The sequence below is a fragment of the Heterodontus francisci genome, chromosome 19 (assembly GCF_036365525.1).
Source record: "Heterodontus francisci isolate sHetFra1 chromosome 19, sHetFra1.hap1, whole genome shotgun sequence".
Lineage (NCBI taxonomy): Eukaryota > Metazoa > Chordata > Chondrichthyes > Heterodontiformes > Heterodontidae > Heterodontus > Heterodontus francisci.
In genome coordinates, this window is record NC_090389.1 from 55,620,311 (window position 1) to 55,635,388 (window position 15,078).

At 40.7% G+C, this 15,078-nt stretch overlaps 1 protein-coding gene across 4 annotated transcripts in view; it reads left to right on the forward strand.

The window, feature by feature from the left end:
* Window positions 1-15,078, forward strand: part of dnah12 (dynein, axonemal, heavy chain 12) — a 379,348-nt gene that overhangs the window by 64,208 nt on the left and 300,062 nt on the right. For all 4 annotated transcript variants that reach the window (XM_068051688.1, XM_068051689.1, XM_068051690.1 and 1 more), the window contains one exon: window positions 2,444-2,535. In XM_068051688.1, the coding sequence (XP_067907789.1) occupies window positions 2,444-2,535 (92 nt within the window). The remainder of the gene's footprint in view (window positions 1-2,443; window positions 2,536-15,078) is intronic.

Below are 15,078 nucleotides of genomic sequence, written 5' to 3' on the forward strand. Positions count from 1 at the left end.
AAGATTTGTGTTGATTCCAAATTAAAAGGTTGAGAATTTCAGTTGTTAATTTAACTTGCTTGTATGAATTGCATAAGGCTTTTTTTTTAGATAAACTGCTAAATTACATACGTCATCTTGAGCAAGAAAGAGACAAAAGTGACTATTCATGTCTGAAATGCACATCCTGAAGAGGGCTATCATTAATGAAACTTATGGTGTAGGTGATGCAGATTTTTTCATTGTCTTGGCTTGTGGAGGAATACGTTTGCTTGGAAAAGGAGACTATGGAGAAACAGAAAATAAACGGGTTAACATCACCATTAGAATGGCAGAGAGAAGAACATTGAGGGTCAGATATTGCACTCGGCAACACCATTTGTTACAGTTGAACTTGCCCTCAGACTTTCTATGGAATTATGCACTAGAATGGACTGTAATCCGAGAGCCATTTCGGTGCCGAGCTCTGCTCAGGGGATCTGGGACTTGTATGAATAGGGCAAGCAACTGTGGTTAAGGGGGTACAATCAGATTGAAGAATCGTTAATGAGCAGTGCTGCATTTAAATCAGGAAGTGAGTTTTAGAATATTTAATTCAATATGAAATCATGTACAGAAAGCAAAACCAAGAGAGGGAAAAAAAAGATGGGATTGAGAGCGAGATAAAAGGGGCAGAACGAAAATGTAAAAATGTTTTTATTTTATTTTTATTTTTTAAATCTTCAATCATTAAAATCTGAAGGAATGAGACAAGACACTACACTTGTAAACATTAATTTTCAGTGCCAGAGAAGTTGTTTGACTGTAATTAAGACTTATCACATTTTTAAAAATTTGCTTACACTGGAATGGACAAGCCCTAAATATTTCTGGTGCGTTTAGTGGGTTATATATCATATCAGTTCAAGTCTTCAGAAGAAGGAATTTTCCTCCACACAAGATCAGGTGGCAGGTTGTCCAACCTTGCCTGTCTAAGAGTGAAGACCAAAGTACGGAAAGTCCTCATTAGGGAACTCCTCTTTGCTGACGATGCTGCATTAACAGCTCACACTGAAGAGTGTCTGCAGAGACTCATCGACAGGATTGCAGCTGCCTGCAACGGATTTGGCCTAACCATCAGCCTCATGAAAACGGGCATCATGGGACAGTCATCAGAAATGCCCCATCCATCAATATCGGCGACCACGCTCTGGAAGTGGTTCAAGAGTTCACCTACCTCGGCTCAACTATCACCAGTAACCTGTCTCTCGATGCAGAAATCAACAAGCGCATGGGAAAGGCTTCCACTGCTATGTCCAGACTGGCCAAGAGGGTGTGGGAAAATGGCACACTGACACAGAACACAAAAGTCTGAGTGTATCAAGCCTGTGTCCTCAGTACCTTGCTCTACAGCAGCGAGGCCTGGACAATGTATGCCAGCCAAGAGTGATGTCTCAATTCAGTCCATCTTCGCTGCCTCTGGAGAATCCTTGGCATCAGGTGGCAGGACCGTATCCCCAACACAGAAGTGTTCGAGGCGGCCAACATCCCCAGCATATACACCCTACTGAGCCAGCGGTGTTTGAGATGGCTTGGCCATGTGAGTCGCATGGAAGGTGGCAGGGTCCCCAAAGAAACATTGTACAGCGAGCTCGTCACTGGTATCAGACCCACCGGCTGTCCATGTCTCTACTTTAAAGATGTCTGCAAACGCAACATGAAGTCCTGTGACATTGATCACAACATGGGAGTCAGTTGCCAGTGATCGCCAGAGCTGGCGGGCAACCATAAAGGCGGGGCTAAAGTGTGGCGAGTTGAAGAGACTTAGCATTTGGCAGGAAAAAAGATAGAAGCGCAAGGGGAGAGCCAACTGTGTGACAGCCCCGACAACCAATTTTATCTGCAGCACCCGTGGAAGAGTCTGTCACTCTAGTATTGGCCTTTATAGCCACTCCAGGCGCTGCTTCACAAACCACTGACCACCTCCAGGCACTTACCTATTGTCTCTCGAGCCAAAGAAGAAGATGATCATATCAGTACAGCAGCTTCACGCTGTTCTCTTGGGGAGATGCTGTTATGTAGCTTTTGGAGGAGCAGGGCAACTTGGACAGCAACTTCCTGATTTCCACCCTTAACTGTGCATGTGTGGCCACCGGATGCTGCTGTCCAATTTACACTAATAACGGTGAGTACTGTTAGCCTTGCCTTTATTCCTACAGTAAAATCTGGCCCATAGTATTCATTTACTCACAGTAATTTCCAGGTTAGACGATATAGCTGGATTAAATCTCTTGTTTTATAAATTGAAGAAACTTCGTACCTAAGTGCAGTGCAAAGTTTGCTTTATTCGCATCAAATGAGGGGTCCACTTTGGAAGATGCTTCATGTTAACAGTGATTTTTTAATCATTATATAATTATAGTCTTACTGGGAATAGTTGATTTCATGTGTAATTCCCATGAATCTTTTATGTCTCTTTGTATAGTTAACAATTATGACTGGCTAATAAACGGAACTGCCAATGAACGTGTACAGAAATTCATGGAAGAAGAACATTCGTTTGATGAATACACAGATGTAAGTTTATACAATGAATAGTCAAGCTTCCAGTTTTACTACTACTTTGAGCGCTAAGAGGATACATCATGCTAAATGTCTAATTTTGTGTTTTAACTTATATTAAAAGGTAATTGTAAAGAATTTCTGTACTCTTAAACAGGGATGATATGTTGATAATTTTTGAGTCCTCTGCCAACCTTGAAGTCTTCCTTTTTGAATCTTTCTCCTAATTCCTGAAATTCCCTTTGCAGGGCCTCAAATTTATTCCTTCCAATGCCATTAATACTAACATGAAGCAAGCTTTCCAGATGTTTTGATTGTCTCTCTCAAAGCTTTTGTATCTGTTATTTATCCCTTATCCCGTCAGCCAGGACTTTTTATTATGGCTACTGACTACTGAATCTCCTGCGACTAAGCTTTTGCACTTTACTTTTCCCCCTTTTGGCAATCACTTCCTTTGTAGTACTGTGGTGTTGCTTTTGCTTGTCCTCCTCCAAGTTGTACCCATTATCACTTCAGTTTTCACTACTGAATAACTGTCAATTTAACACTATCAGTGGATTCCTGCATGGCCTTCTGTCTCCTTTTCCTACCCTGACAGATGGTTACACACTTCTCTTCCTCACTAATGCTCACAATGTTCAGTTTGGGTTCTGCGAGGACCACTCAGATCCAGACCTCATTTGTAGCCTTGGTCCAAACATGGACAAAAAAGCTAAATTCCAGAGGTGAGGTGAGAGTGACTGCTCTTGACATAAAGGCAGCATTTGACCAAGTGTGGCATCGAGGAGCTCCAGTAAAATTGAAGTCATAGAGTCATAGAATGGCTACAGAACAGAAGGAAGTCTTTTGGTCCATCGTGTCCATGCTACTTCTTTGGAAGAGCCCTCACCCTAGTCCCATTCCCCCACCTTTACCCGTAGCCCTGCAAATTTTTTCACTTCAGATAATTATCCAGTTCTCTTTTGAAAGGCATGATTGAATCTGCCTCCACCACACCCTCAGGCAGTGCAGTCAGTGGGAATCAGATGGATAACTTTCCATTGGCTGGAGTCTTATCTAGCACGAAGGAAGATGGTTGTGGTTGTCGGAGGCTATTCATCTCCGTCTCTGGACATTGCTGCAGGATTTCCTCAGGGCAGTGTCCTGAGCCCAACCATCTTCAGTTGCTTCTTCAATGACCTCCCTCCATCATAAGGTCAGAAGTGGAGACATTCACTAATGATTGCAAAGTATTCAGTTCCATTCACAACTCCTCAGATAATGACGTAGTGTGTGCTTGCATGCAGCAAGGCCTAGCTAACATTCAGGCTTGGGCAGATAAGTGGCACGTAACATTTGCACCAAACAAGTGCCAGGCAATGATCATCTCCAACAAGAGACATTCAAAGTCATTACCATTATTGAATCCCCATCATCAACATCCTGGGAGGTTACCATTGACCAGAAGCTTAACTGGACCAGCTGCCTAAATACGGCAGCTATAAAAGCATGTCAGAGGCTGGGCAGACTGAGGCTAGTGACTCACCCCAACCCCACCTCCCAACCCCCCTGCAACTCCCCAAAGCCTGTTAATTATATATGAATTGTGGTGGTGGGCATTCACGTGATTTCTCCATGCCTCCTCCACCTCCATAAATAGACACAAATTAAAACTGTGGGTGTTGGGTTTGGAGGTGTATGCTTGTAATGTGTAACTCTGTAAATAAATATAAAAGTGTGCAAAGATCGGCTCTGGTTCTATCCTTCACTAACTGGCTTTCTTGAGTAGAACATGGTAGCAGAGAATGGTTTTTTTAAAGGCGAAGGTTGGAAGCTTAGAAAAATATTTTCAGACAGAAAACTAAAATCCTAGTAGCCATTGTGAAAAATGACAGAAAGTCAGTGTAAATTGTTGGGGTATGATTACCCTCTGATTTTCTCTGAATGAAGGGGATATGTGGACATGGCTATGTCCCTACTAAAGAGGAAACAAGGTATGGCCTTGGCGTTGTTGCTTCCCAGCAGAAGTTAAATCGGAAGTAAAGTATTTTGTGAGCTGGATGTTCATCAGTTGGATAGTGATGAAGGTTTGGACCTTCTATTAAAGTTCTTGGATGAAATTTACAAAACGGATGATTAAATGCCAATGAGATTTCAAAAAACAGGTTCCCATTCCATGGAGCATTGAAATATGAAAGTTCCCTTTTTAAATGCCACCCACACACTAGTTAGTGAAAAATAAAGAAATTTTTTCTGCAGAACTCTTTTACAAAAAAAAAAGACCAATAAAGGAATACTTTGGCCAAATACTTTCTAATTCTTGAAGAAAAAAAGAGAAGTTGTGGAAGGATATCAGTTGTCCCTTTTGGGTTGGTATCCAGGTATATGGAGGCGGGACACTGGGATCTTTTCAGAAGCAGTTCATTCTGGAGATGTTGAGAAATTGTCTGGTAGGCTTTCCAGGAGAAATGTGGCATCAGAGGTTTCAGTTATCACACTCTGGATTTGCAGGATTTTTCCAAAGAGGTAGAGAAAGTGGAACTGACATACTGGATTTCTTGGGTCTCTTAGAGAGGTGCAGGAAAGATGAGCTGGGGGTTTCTTTTTCAGCAGGCTACAAAACCAACTGCTTTTCTACACTTTCCATTCCCCAACTGAACCAAAACAATATCTCAGAAGCAAAACCAATTCCTGACCCTCATAAATCTTGATGTGTCACTTACAAACATATGAATTAGGAGCAGAAGTAGGCCATTCGGCCCTTCTAGCCTGTTCTGCCATTCAGTAAGATCATGGCTGATCTGTTTGTGTTTCGAATCCCATACTCCCATCTACTCCTGATAACCTTTTATTCGCTTGCCTAACAAGAATCTATATACCCCTGTCTTAAAATTATTCAATGACCCTGCCTCCACTACCTTCTGAGGCAGAGTTCCAAAGTTGCACAACCCTCTGAGAGAAAAAGGTTCTCCTCACTCATCTCAGTCCTAAAAGGCAACTCCTAATTTTGAAACAGTGCCCCTCTAGCTCTGTACTCCCCCACAAGAGGAAACATCCTTTCCACATCCACCTTGTCAAGACTGTTCAGGATCTTATATACTTCAATCAAGTCTCCCCTCACTCTTCTCGTGAAAACAAACCCAGTCTGTCCAACCTTTCCTCATAAGACAACTCATTCTAGGTTATCAATCTAGTAAACATTCTCTGAACTGCCTCCATGCATTCACATCCTTCCTTAAATAAGGAGACCAAAACTGCCCACAGGATTCGAGATGTGGTCTCACTGTATAACTGAAGCATAACATCCTTATTTTTATTTTCAATTCCTCTCATAATAAAGGATAGCGTTCAGTTAGACTTCTTTATTACCTGCTGGACCTGCATACTAACTTTTTGTGACTCATGCACTGGAACACCTTGATCCCTCTGCATCTCAGAGTTCTGCGTTTAAGTAATATTCTGCATTTTTATTCTTCCTGCCAAAGTGAACAACTTCACATTTTCCCACATTATACTCCATCTGTCAGATTTTTGCCCACTCACTCAACCTATCTATATCGATCTGCAAGCTCCTTATGTCCTCTTCACAACATACTTTCCTACCTATCTTTGTGTCATCTGCAAATGTAGCTACCATGCCATTGCTCCCCTCATCTTAGTCATTGATATAAATTGTAAAAAGTTGAGGCCCCTGCAGGACTCCACTCATCACATCCTGCCACTCAGAAAAGGACCCATTTATGCATACTCTCTGTTTTCTGCCAGCCAGCCAGCCAATCTTCTATCCATGCTAATATGCTATCCATTACACCACGCGCTCCTACTTTGCGCAATTATGTGGCACCTTGTCAAATGCCTTCTGAAATTCCAAGTATGGTACGTCAATGGGCTCCCCTTTATCCATGGCACATGTTACTCTCTCAAAGAACTCCAATAAATTGGTTAAAAATTATCTCCCTTTCACAAAGCCATGCTGACTATTCCTGATTCCCTTGAATGTTGTAAGTGCCCAGCTATAGCCTCCATAATGATTGATTCTAACACCTTCCCACAATAGATGTCAAGCTAACTGGCCTATAGTTACCTGTTTACTGCCTCCTCCCACGTTCTTGAATAGAGGGGTTATATTTGCTATTTTCCAGTCTGATGGAACCTTTCCAGAATCTAGAGAATTTTGAAAAATTAACACCAACACATCTACTACCTTATTAGCCACCTCTTTTAAGACCCCAGGATGAAGCCCATCAGGACTCAGGGACTTGTCAGCCTGCAGCTCCATCGGTTTGGTCAATACACCTTCCCTGGTGATTGTAATTTCACCAAGTTCCTCTCTTCCTTCCACCTCCTGATTTACAGCTATTACTGGAATGTTTTTGTATCCTCTATAGTGAAGACAGAAGCAAAATATTTGTTCATTTCATCTGCTATTTCCTTATTATTTATTATGAACTCCCCATTCTCACTCTCTAGAGGACCAACACTCACTTTACTTACTCTTTTCCTTTTTAAATACCTGTAAAAACTCGTGTTCTTCTCTGTAAACATCTCCCCCAAGTCACCAAGATTTCTGTTCTTTATTTATCTTAAGGCATGTGATATCTAGTAAAGGTTGTTTTCAAACACAACATCTCAAATGTCCTTTCAATGAACTTGCAACAACAAAACAAAGTCCAGCGTCTATGAAATCTTCAGCCTTCCAAAATGAATCCATTTCCACAATTCAAATATAAGTCCTCAAAAAATATTTAATAAAAAATGGAAGCACTTTCATAACAAGTGCTAGATAGTGCTTGTACTTCGACAGTATGTTGAACACATTGGTTAAACATGTTGCCTTGATTCACTAGGGTAGATGCGAAGTTAAAGAATATAAAAGTACTGCTTGATTTAGCCTTGGTGATAGTACATTGAGGTCACTAAATAAAGTTGTAATTTCCTGTGAAATTGCTTGAGTAAGCCATTTTCTAAGTACAGATACAGTCTATAGTGAGATACTGTGCTGTTGAGTAACCTTCTTTGAAAAAAGCACAAATGAAACTTGACATGGAGCATGATTTTTGTAAAATCAGTTGACCTGTTTACCCAGCCAGGACTATATTGTATCTCCTTAACGAAACTTGATCTTTTTCATCAGGGTGTTAGACAAGTATTAATGGCATCAGATAATAAGATTAAAAGAGGAAGAAACAAACATTATCTTAAAGTTACATAGACAATTTGCCCACCTTACTGACCAAAGGTTAACAATCCTGTTAAAGGATGCAGGTGTGGTTGATGAAAAAGTATGCGAGATTAATAGGAGAGAATAGTGAATGATGTAAAATCTATAAAAAGTATTGGAGGACGCTGCCACATTCTATTGTAAGTCTTCTATCGACAAGTGACTTTAATAAAGTAGTTGTCGTGGATCTAAAGATATGTAACAAAGACAGAAATATTTTCATTCAACATTTTGTAGACTTGGCAGTCAGATTTATCTTTCTAGAATAATGCATAGTAAGGACAAATGGGTTATTATAGACAAAAACATGGAGAAATGGATAGGGACTGGACTTGCAACACCAGCTAAGTTTCTGACTGACAATGGAGGGAATTTTCCAATGACAGGTTCAGAGACATCTGCACAAACATGAACATCATGGTCATGAATACTGCAGCTGAAAACCCTTTCAGCAATGGACTCTGTGAAAGGAATCCTGCACTTTTCAATGAAATGCTGAATAAAGTTTAGCTGATTAACCACACTGCAAGATAACAACTGCCCTTTCACGGGGAAGGTAGCCAAACCATGGCTTACAAGGGAAATTAGAGATAGCATTAGATCCAAGGAAGAGGCATATAAATCTGCCAGAAAAAACAACAGACCTGAGGATTGGGAGCAGTTTAGAATTCAGCAAAGGAGGACCAAGGGATTGATTAAGAAGGGAAAAATAGAGTACGAGACCAAGCTTGCGGGGAACAAAAAAACTGACTGTAAAAGTTTCTATAGGTATGTGAAGAGAAAAAGATTGGTGAAGCAAATGTAGGTCCGTTGCAGTCAGAAACAGGGGAATTTATTATGAGGAACAAAGAAATGGCTGACCAACTAAATGCATACTTTGGTTCTGTCTTCACAAAGGAACACACAAATATCATACCAGAAATGTTGGGGAACACAGGGTTTAGTGAGAGAGAGGAACTGAAGGAAATCAGTATTAGTAGAGAAATGGTGTTGGGGAAATTGATGGGATTGCAGGCCGAAAAAATCCCCAGGGTCTGATGGTATGCATCCCAGAGTACTTAAGGAAGTGGCTCTAGAAATAGCAGACGCATAGGTGGTCATCTTCCAAGATTCTATAGACTCTGGAACAATTCCTACAGATTGGAGGGGAGCTAATGTAACCCCACTATTTAAAAAGGGAGGTAGAGAGATAGGTAAATTGGCCATTGTGAAAAAAATGCCCCTAGTGTAGGTAGGTGGTAGGAGAATTGAGGGAAGGTGGGGATGTGAGAGGGAAAATGGGATTAATGTAGGATTAGTATAAATGGGTGGTTGATGGTTGGTGCGGACTCGGTGGGCCGAAGGGCCTGTTTCGGTGCTGTATGACTCTATGACTCCATAGACCAGTCAGCCTAACGTCGGTAGTGGGGAAAATTCTAGAGTCCATTATCAAAGATTTTATAGCAGAGCACTTAGAGAACAGTGGTAGAATCTGGCAGAGTCAGCATGGAGTTACGAAAGGGAAATTATGCTTGACAAATCTACTAGAATTCTTCGAGGATGTAACTAGTAGAGTTGATGAGGGGGAGCCAGTGGTTGTGGTTTATTTGGACTTTCAGAAGGCTTTCGACAAAGACCCACATTAGAGATAAGCATGTAAAATTAAAGCGCATGGGATTAGGGATAGTGTATTGCGATAGATAGAAAATTGGTTGGCAGACAGGAAACAAAGAGTTAGGGATAAATGGGTCTTTTTCTGAATGGCAGGCAGTGACTAGTGAGGTACCGCAGGGATCGGTGCTAGGACCCCAGCTATTCACAATATATATTAATGATTTAGATAAGGGAACTAAATGCAATATCTCCAAATTTGCAGATAACACAAAACTGGGTGGGAGGGTGAGTCGTGAGGAGGATGCAGAGAGGCTTCAGGGTGATTTGGACAAGTTGAGTGAGTGGGTTAATGCATGGCAGATGCAGTATAATGTGGATAAATGTGAGGTTCTCCACTTTGGTAGCAAAAACAGGAAGGCAGATTATTAGCTGAATGGCTATAAACTGAGAGAGGGGTATATGCAGCGAGACCTGGCTGTTCTCGTACACGAGTCGCTGAAGGTAAGCATGCAGGTGCAACAGGCGGTAAAAAAGGCAAATGGTATGTTGGCCTTCATAGCGAGAGGATTCGAGTATAGGAGCAGGGATGTCTTGCTGCAATTATACAGGGCCTTGGTGAGGCCACACCTGGAATATTGTAGCAGTTTTGGTCTCCTTATCTGAGGAAGGATGTTCTTGCTATAGAGGGAGTGCAGCGAAGGTTTACTAGACTCATTTCTGGGATGGCGGGACTGACTTATGAGGAGAGATTGAGTCGGTTAGGATTATATTTGCTGGAGTTCAGAAGAGTGAGAGGGGAATCTCATAGAAACCTATAAAATTCTAACAGGACTTGACAGGGTAGATGCAGGAAGGATGTTCCCGATGGTGGGGGAGTCCAGAATCAGGGGTCATAGTCTAAAGATATGGGATAAATCTTTTAGGACTGAGAAGAGGAGAAATTTCTTTAACCAGAGAGTGGTGAGCCTGTGGAATTCGCTACCACAGAAAGCAGTTGAGGTCAAAACATTGTATGTTTTCAAGAAGGAGTTGGATATAGCTCTTGGGTCTAAAGGGATCAAAGGGTATGGGACGAAAGCGGGAGGCGAAAGGTTACTGAGTTGGATGATCAGCCATGATCATAATGAATGGCGGAGCAGGCTCGAAGGGCCGAATAGCCTACTCCTGCTCCTATTTTCTATGTTTCTATGGGTGGTTCACGTGAAGAATTCAGTCCACATGATTGGAGGATATTCGTCTGTATAAAGTCTGTGGGCGAAATCCCAATTTGCCTTCTATATGGTGTGATAATCCTCCTGCTTTAGAAGGTACTGCAATTAGTTTCATTTTTCTGCACATTTGAATGTTTTGCTTACAGCAAGATGGGCTTTCATCAAAGCTGAGGTCTCTGAGAAAATGCAGAGAGCTCTGAGGCATTGTATAAGAACATCCGAGACAGAACTTAATTCAGAAGATTTGGTGTATTATAGGGAATGGAAAGGCCCTGGTAAGCTAATTGGCTCTGATGACAAGACAGTACTTAATAAACATGGCAATCAAATTGTTAAGGTTCATTCATCATGATTAATTGGAATTAATCACAAAATCTCAGGCTCTGAGCAGCTGATAGAAGTAAACGAGACACCTGTATGTCAAATGCTTTTGTGTTTTGTGATAAAGGTCCTGAGGAACAGAATATGGTAGATCAAGGGCTGGATAGCAGTAATATGAGTGATCATGGCACACACTACAGAACTATTGCATCCAAAGGCCAGTTGCCCAGCCTGGGTACTTGAGTGACATATATTCCAGAGAGGTCTATTGAAAGGAGGGATGGAATAATTGGGGGACATGCAGGAAAGGCTACTGGCAAGTTTAAATTTTGGTTAAATGTTCAGGTTGATGGGCAAGAAGTGAGGTCCAGAGACTGGCAAAATGGGGTGAAAGGGTGCAGAGTAAGAAAACGCAGTGCAAATGCTAATGGTGGTCTGGAAGTGACTCTTGTGTCAGGAAACAATCACATCCAGGAGAAAGACCCTCTGATAGTGCAAGAGTATGATCTTGCAGTAGTAGTCCCGACAGAGGTCGGAGCTTGAATAGGATTGCACCATAAAATAAAGGCCACAGAACAGTCTTGGAACTAAACTAGAAGCAGAGGTCCTTTCTAGTAGTTACCAATAAACTTCAGGAAAAACTAATGAGAGGCAAAACAAAAATAAATAAATAATAAAAGGAAATTAGACAGTTGGAGAGAGTTTGGAGTTTATTCTGAGTTACCAAAAAAAGGGGCAACCAGCTTTGTCACATCGGTGGATTTGTACTGAAAAAGTCCTTGCAGATAGGACTTATAAGGCTAAACTGAGGATAGTCACGAGAGGTTTTAAAGAGTGACTTGGTGATACAGATGTTAGAGTGGATTCTCTTTCAATTGGAAATGTAATCTTAAATCTTTTTGGCTCTTTTGGTCACATGTTCATGGGAATGTAGATCAATTGATATGAGGCACATTTCTATTGGGTGATACTTTTCAGTGAGTAGCGTTTATGAAACAGCCCAAAAGGGCAAGAGATGCAGAAGGAAAAGTATACGATCTAAACCAATGTGTCTATGACCTGAATGCTGTTTCCAGAGTGTGGTATTTTGGTGAGATCTGTTTTGTTGAAAATAGGTTGTGTTCAAATAAAAGCAGATCCCCCTATGTTTTATTGGTCTTTTAAAGGAACAAATTCAGGCATTTTCATAATGCCTATTGATGATTTCTTATGCGGTGATGCTGCAGAAGTTGAGAAATACGTTAATAGTATTGTTGATTTTAAATTGTTCCAGATCGACTCTGCTTAATATTTAAACAAATATATTTAAAATCCACAAGCCTGACTGCCAATTTTAAATTTATCCTATAATCTATTTAGAGTGTTACTACCATCCTGGTTAATCGTGGTCAATGACCACAGAAACTGATGTTATATCTAAAGAAGAGACGGAGCAATTGTGAAGCTTCGTTGTTCAGTTGAACTGGTTGGGGACTCGGACTCGACCAGATGCTATGTTTTGATATGTTGGAGTTAAGTACTATGATGAAATAGCCTAAAGTTGAGAATATTGTAAGGGCAAGTAAAACATTAAAGATTTGGAGAAACTGAAGAAATGTGTACTTAGGCTCCCATCCTTATGTGACCCAAGGAATATGAAACTAGTCATTTTTAGCAATGCTTCACGTGCTAATCTTCCTGGTGGGTGTTTAGTGCAGCTGGTTTCATAATATTTCTTATGGTGGAAATAGGAAATGTTCTTTAGCTTGGGAAGCTAAGAAAATAAAAAGGGTTGTTAAAAGTACTTTAGCTGCTGAAACACTGGCTCTTGTGGAGGCAATGGCTATGGGATTCTATTTGTCAAATATTTTAAGTGAGATTCTGTGCAATGAACCTACTGAAGATAGTATGTAGATAATTGTTCATTGTAGGATAATGCACATTCTATGAGAAGTGTGAGTGAGAAAAGGTTACAGATTGACCTTACTGTCTTGAAACAAATGCTGGAGTGAAAGGAAATCTCATTAAATGGGTGGATTCGAGTCATCAACTGTCTGATAATTTTACAAAAAGAAATGCATCTACAAAAAATATGTTACGGGTCTTAGAGGAGGGATGTCTTGCAATGAAATGCTTTGAAAAAAAATGGAGGTTTTTGATTTAATTTGTTTTGAAATTTTGGTTATGCATATAAACTCTAATTTGTATTTAAAGAGAGAGAAGAGTCTCTGTTTATTGTATATTAATTGTGTTTAATTGTATAAATCTTGTGGTCGTTAACAGAGCATTCATATGACTCCCTATAAATAGGCACAAACTAAAGCAATGGTTGTTGCGTTAGGTGATGTTTGCTTGTAATGTGTCACTCCATAAATAAATAAATAAGTGTGTAAAGATTGGCTCCAGTTTTATCATTCACCAACTGGCTTTCTGGAGTAAAACAAAGCCTTTCCATCATCTACAAGGCACAGATAGGAGTGTGATGGAAAACTCTCCACTTGCTTGGATGAATACAGCTCCAACACTCAAGAAGCTCGACACCATCCAGGACAAAGCAGCTTACTTGTTTGGCACCCCAACCATGGGCTTAATTATTCAATCTCTCCACCACTGGTGCACAGTGGCTGCGGTGTGTCCCATTGGAAACGATAATTTGGGACAAAATAAACAGTCATTTGGACAAATGTGGATTAATTATGGAAAGCCAGCACAGATTTGTTAAGGCCACATCATGTTTAACTAACTTAGAATCATAGAAAGTTTAAGGCCCTTGTGTCTATGCCAGCCGAAAAACGATCCACCTATTCTAATCCCACCTTCCAGTATTTGGTCTGTAGCCTTGCAGATTACAGCACTTGAGGTGCATATCCAGTCTCCTTTTGAATGAGTTGAGGGTCTCTGCCTCAACTACCCTTTCAGGCATGGAGTTCCAGAACCCCACCACCCTCTGGGTGAAAAATTCTTTCCTTATCTCCCCTCTACTTTTTCTACCAATCACTTTAACTCTATGTCCCCTCATCACTGACCTCTCTGCTAAGGTGAATAGAGCCTTCACCTCCACTCTATCCAGGCCCCTCAAAATTTTGCACATTTCAATCATATCTCCCCTTGGCCTTCTCTGTTCCAAGGAGAACAACCCCAGCCTATTCAATCTTTCCTCATAGTTGCATTTTTCCAGTCGTGACAATATCTTCATAAATCTCCTCTGTCCCTTCTCTAGTGCAATTACATTCTTTTTGTAATGAGGTGACCAGAACTGCACATGGTACTCAAGTTGTGGCCTAACCAATGAGCTATACAGTTCCAGCATAACCTCCCTGCTCTTGTATTCTATACCTCGGCTAATAAAGAAAAGAACTTGTTTGAGTTTTTTGATGAGGTAATGGAGAGGTTTGATGAGGGTAATGCTGTTGATGTGGTGTACATGGACTTCCAAAAGGCATTTGATAAAGTACCACATTACAGGCTTGCAGGCAAAGTTGAACCCCATGGAATAAATGGGACAGTGGCAGCATGGGTACACATGTTTAACTGTGTACCCAGTTACTGATACAGCCAATTATAAACTCTATTTTTATTTCAGAATAAAATCCACCAATCAGGTTTCAACAACAAAACAACAAAAGTATTGATTTATTATGAAACAAGACTTAGTCAATAAAGATGCAAAGCTTTAACAAACAGTTTGAAATATGACAGTAAATGTATATATTTCCCTTCTAAATACCCAACACACACTCCTCCCCCCCCACCCCCCACACACACATATCCCAGTTAAAGGAAAAATAAAGATACTTTGGCCAAAGTACTTGTTAATTCTTGAAGAAAAAGGATAAGATATGTTATGTTCCAGTTGGCCTACAGTCTGGCATCCAAGTACACATAGATGGGTCACTGGGATCTTTTCAGAAGCCGTTCATTCAGGAGATGTCAAGAGGAAGTCTTCCAGAAGCTTCTCAGGAGAAATGCTACTGAAGTTTCTCTATTTCTTGCACTTGATTCTAAGGGTTTCTCAAAGAGGTGGAGAAAAGATGAACTGGTCTTCTCTTTTAGCAGGCTGACCTCCAACTGACTCAAAACAGTATTCAAAAATGAAACCCACTCTTGACCACCATACATCCTTGACAAGTCACTTCTCTATAAACAACTCTGATAGTTAGAAGGCACCTGCTGTTTGCTTAGCTGAAGACATGTGACATCCAGTATATGTTGTTTAAAACAGAAAGCTCAAGTCCTTCCAATGACCATTTTTTT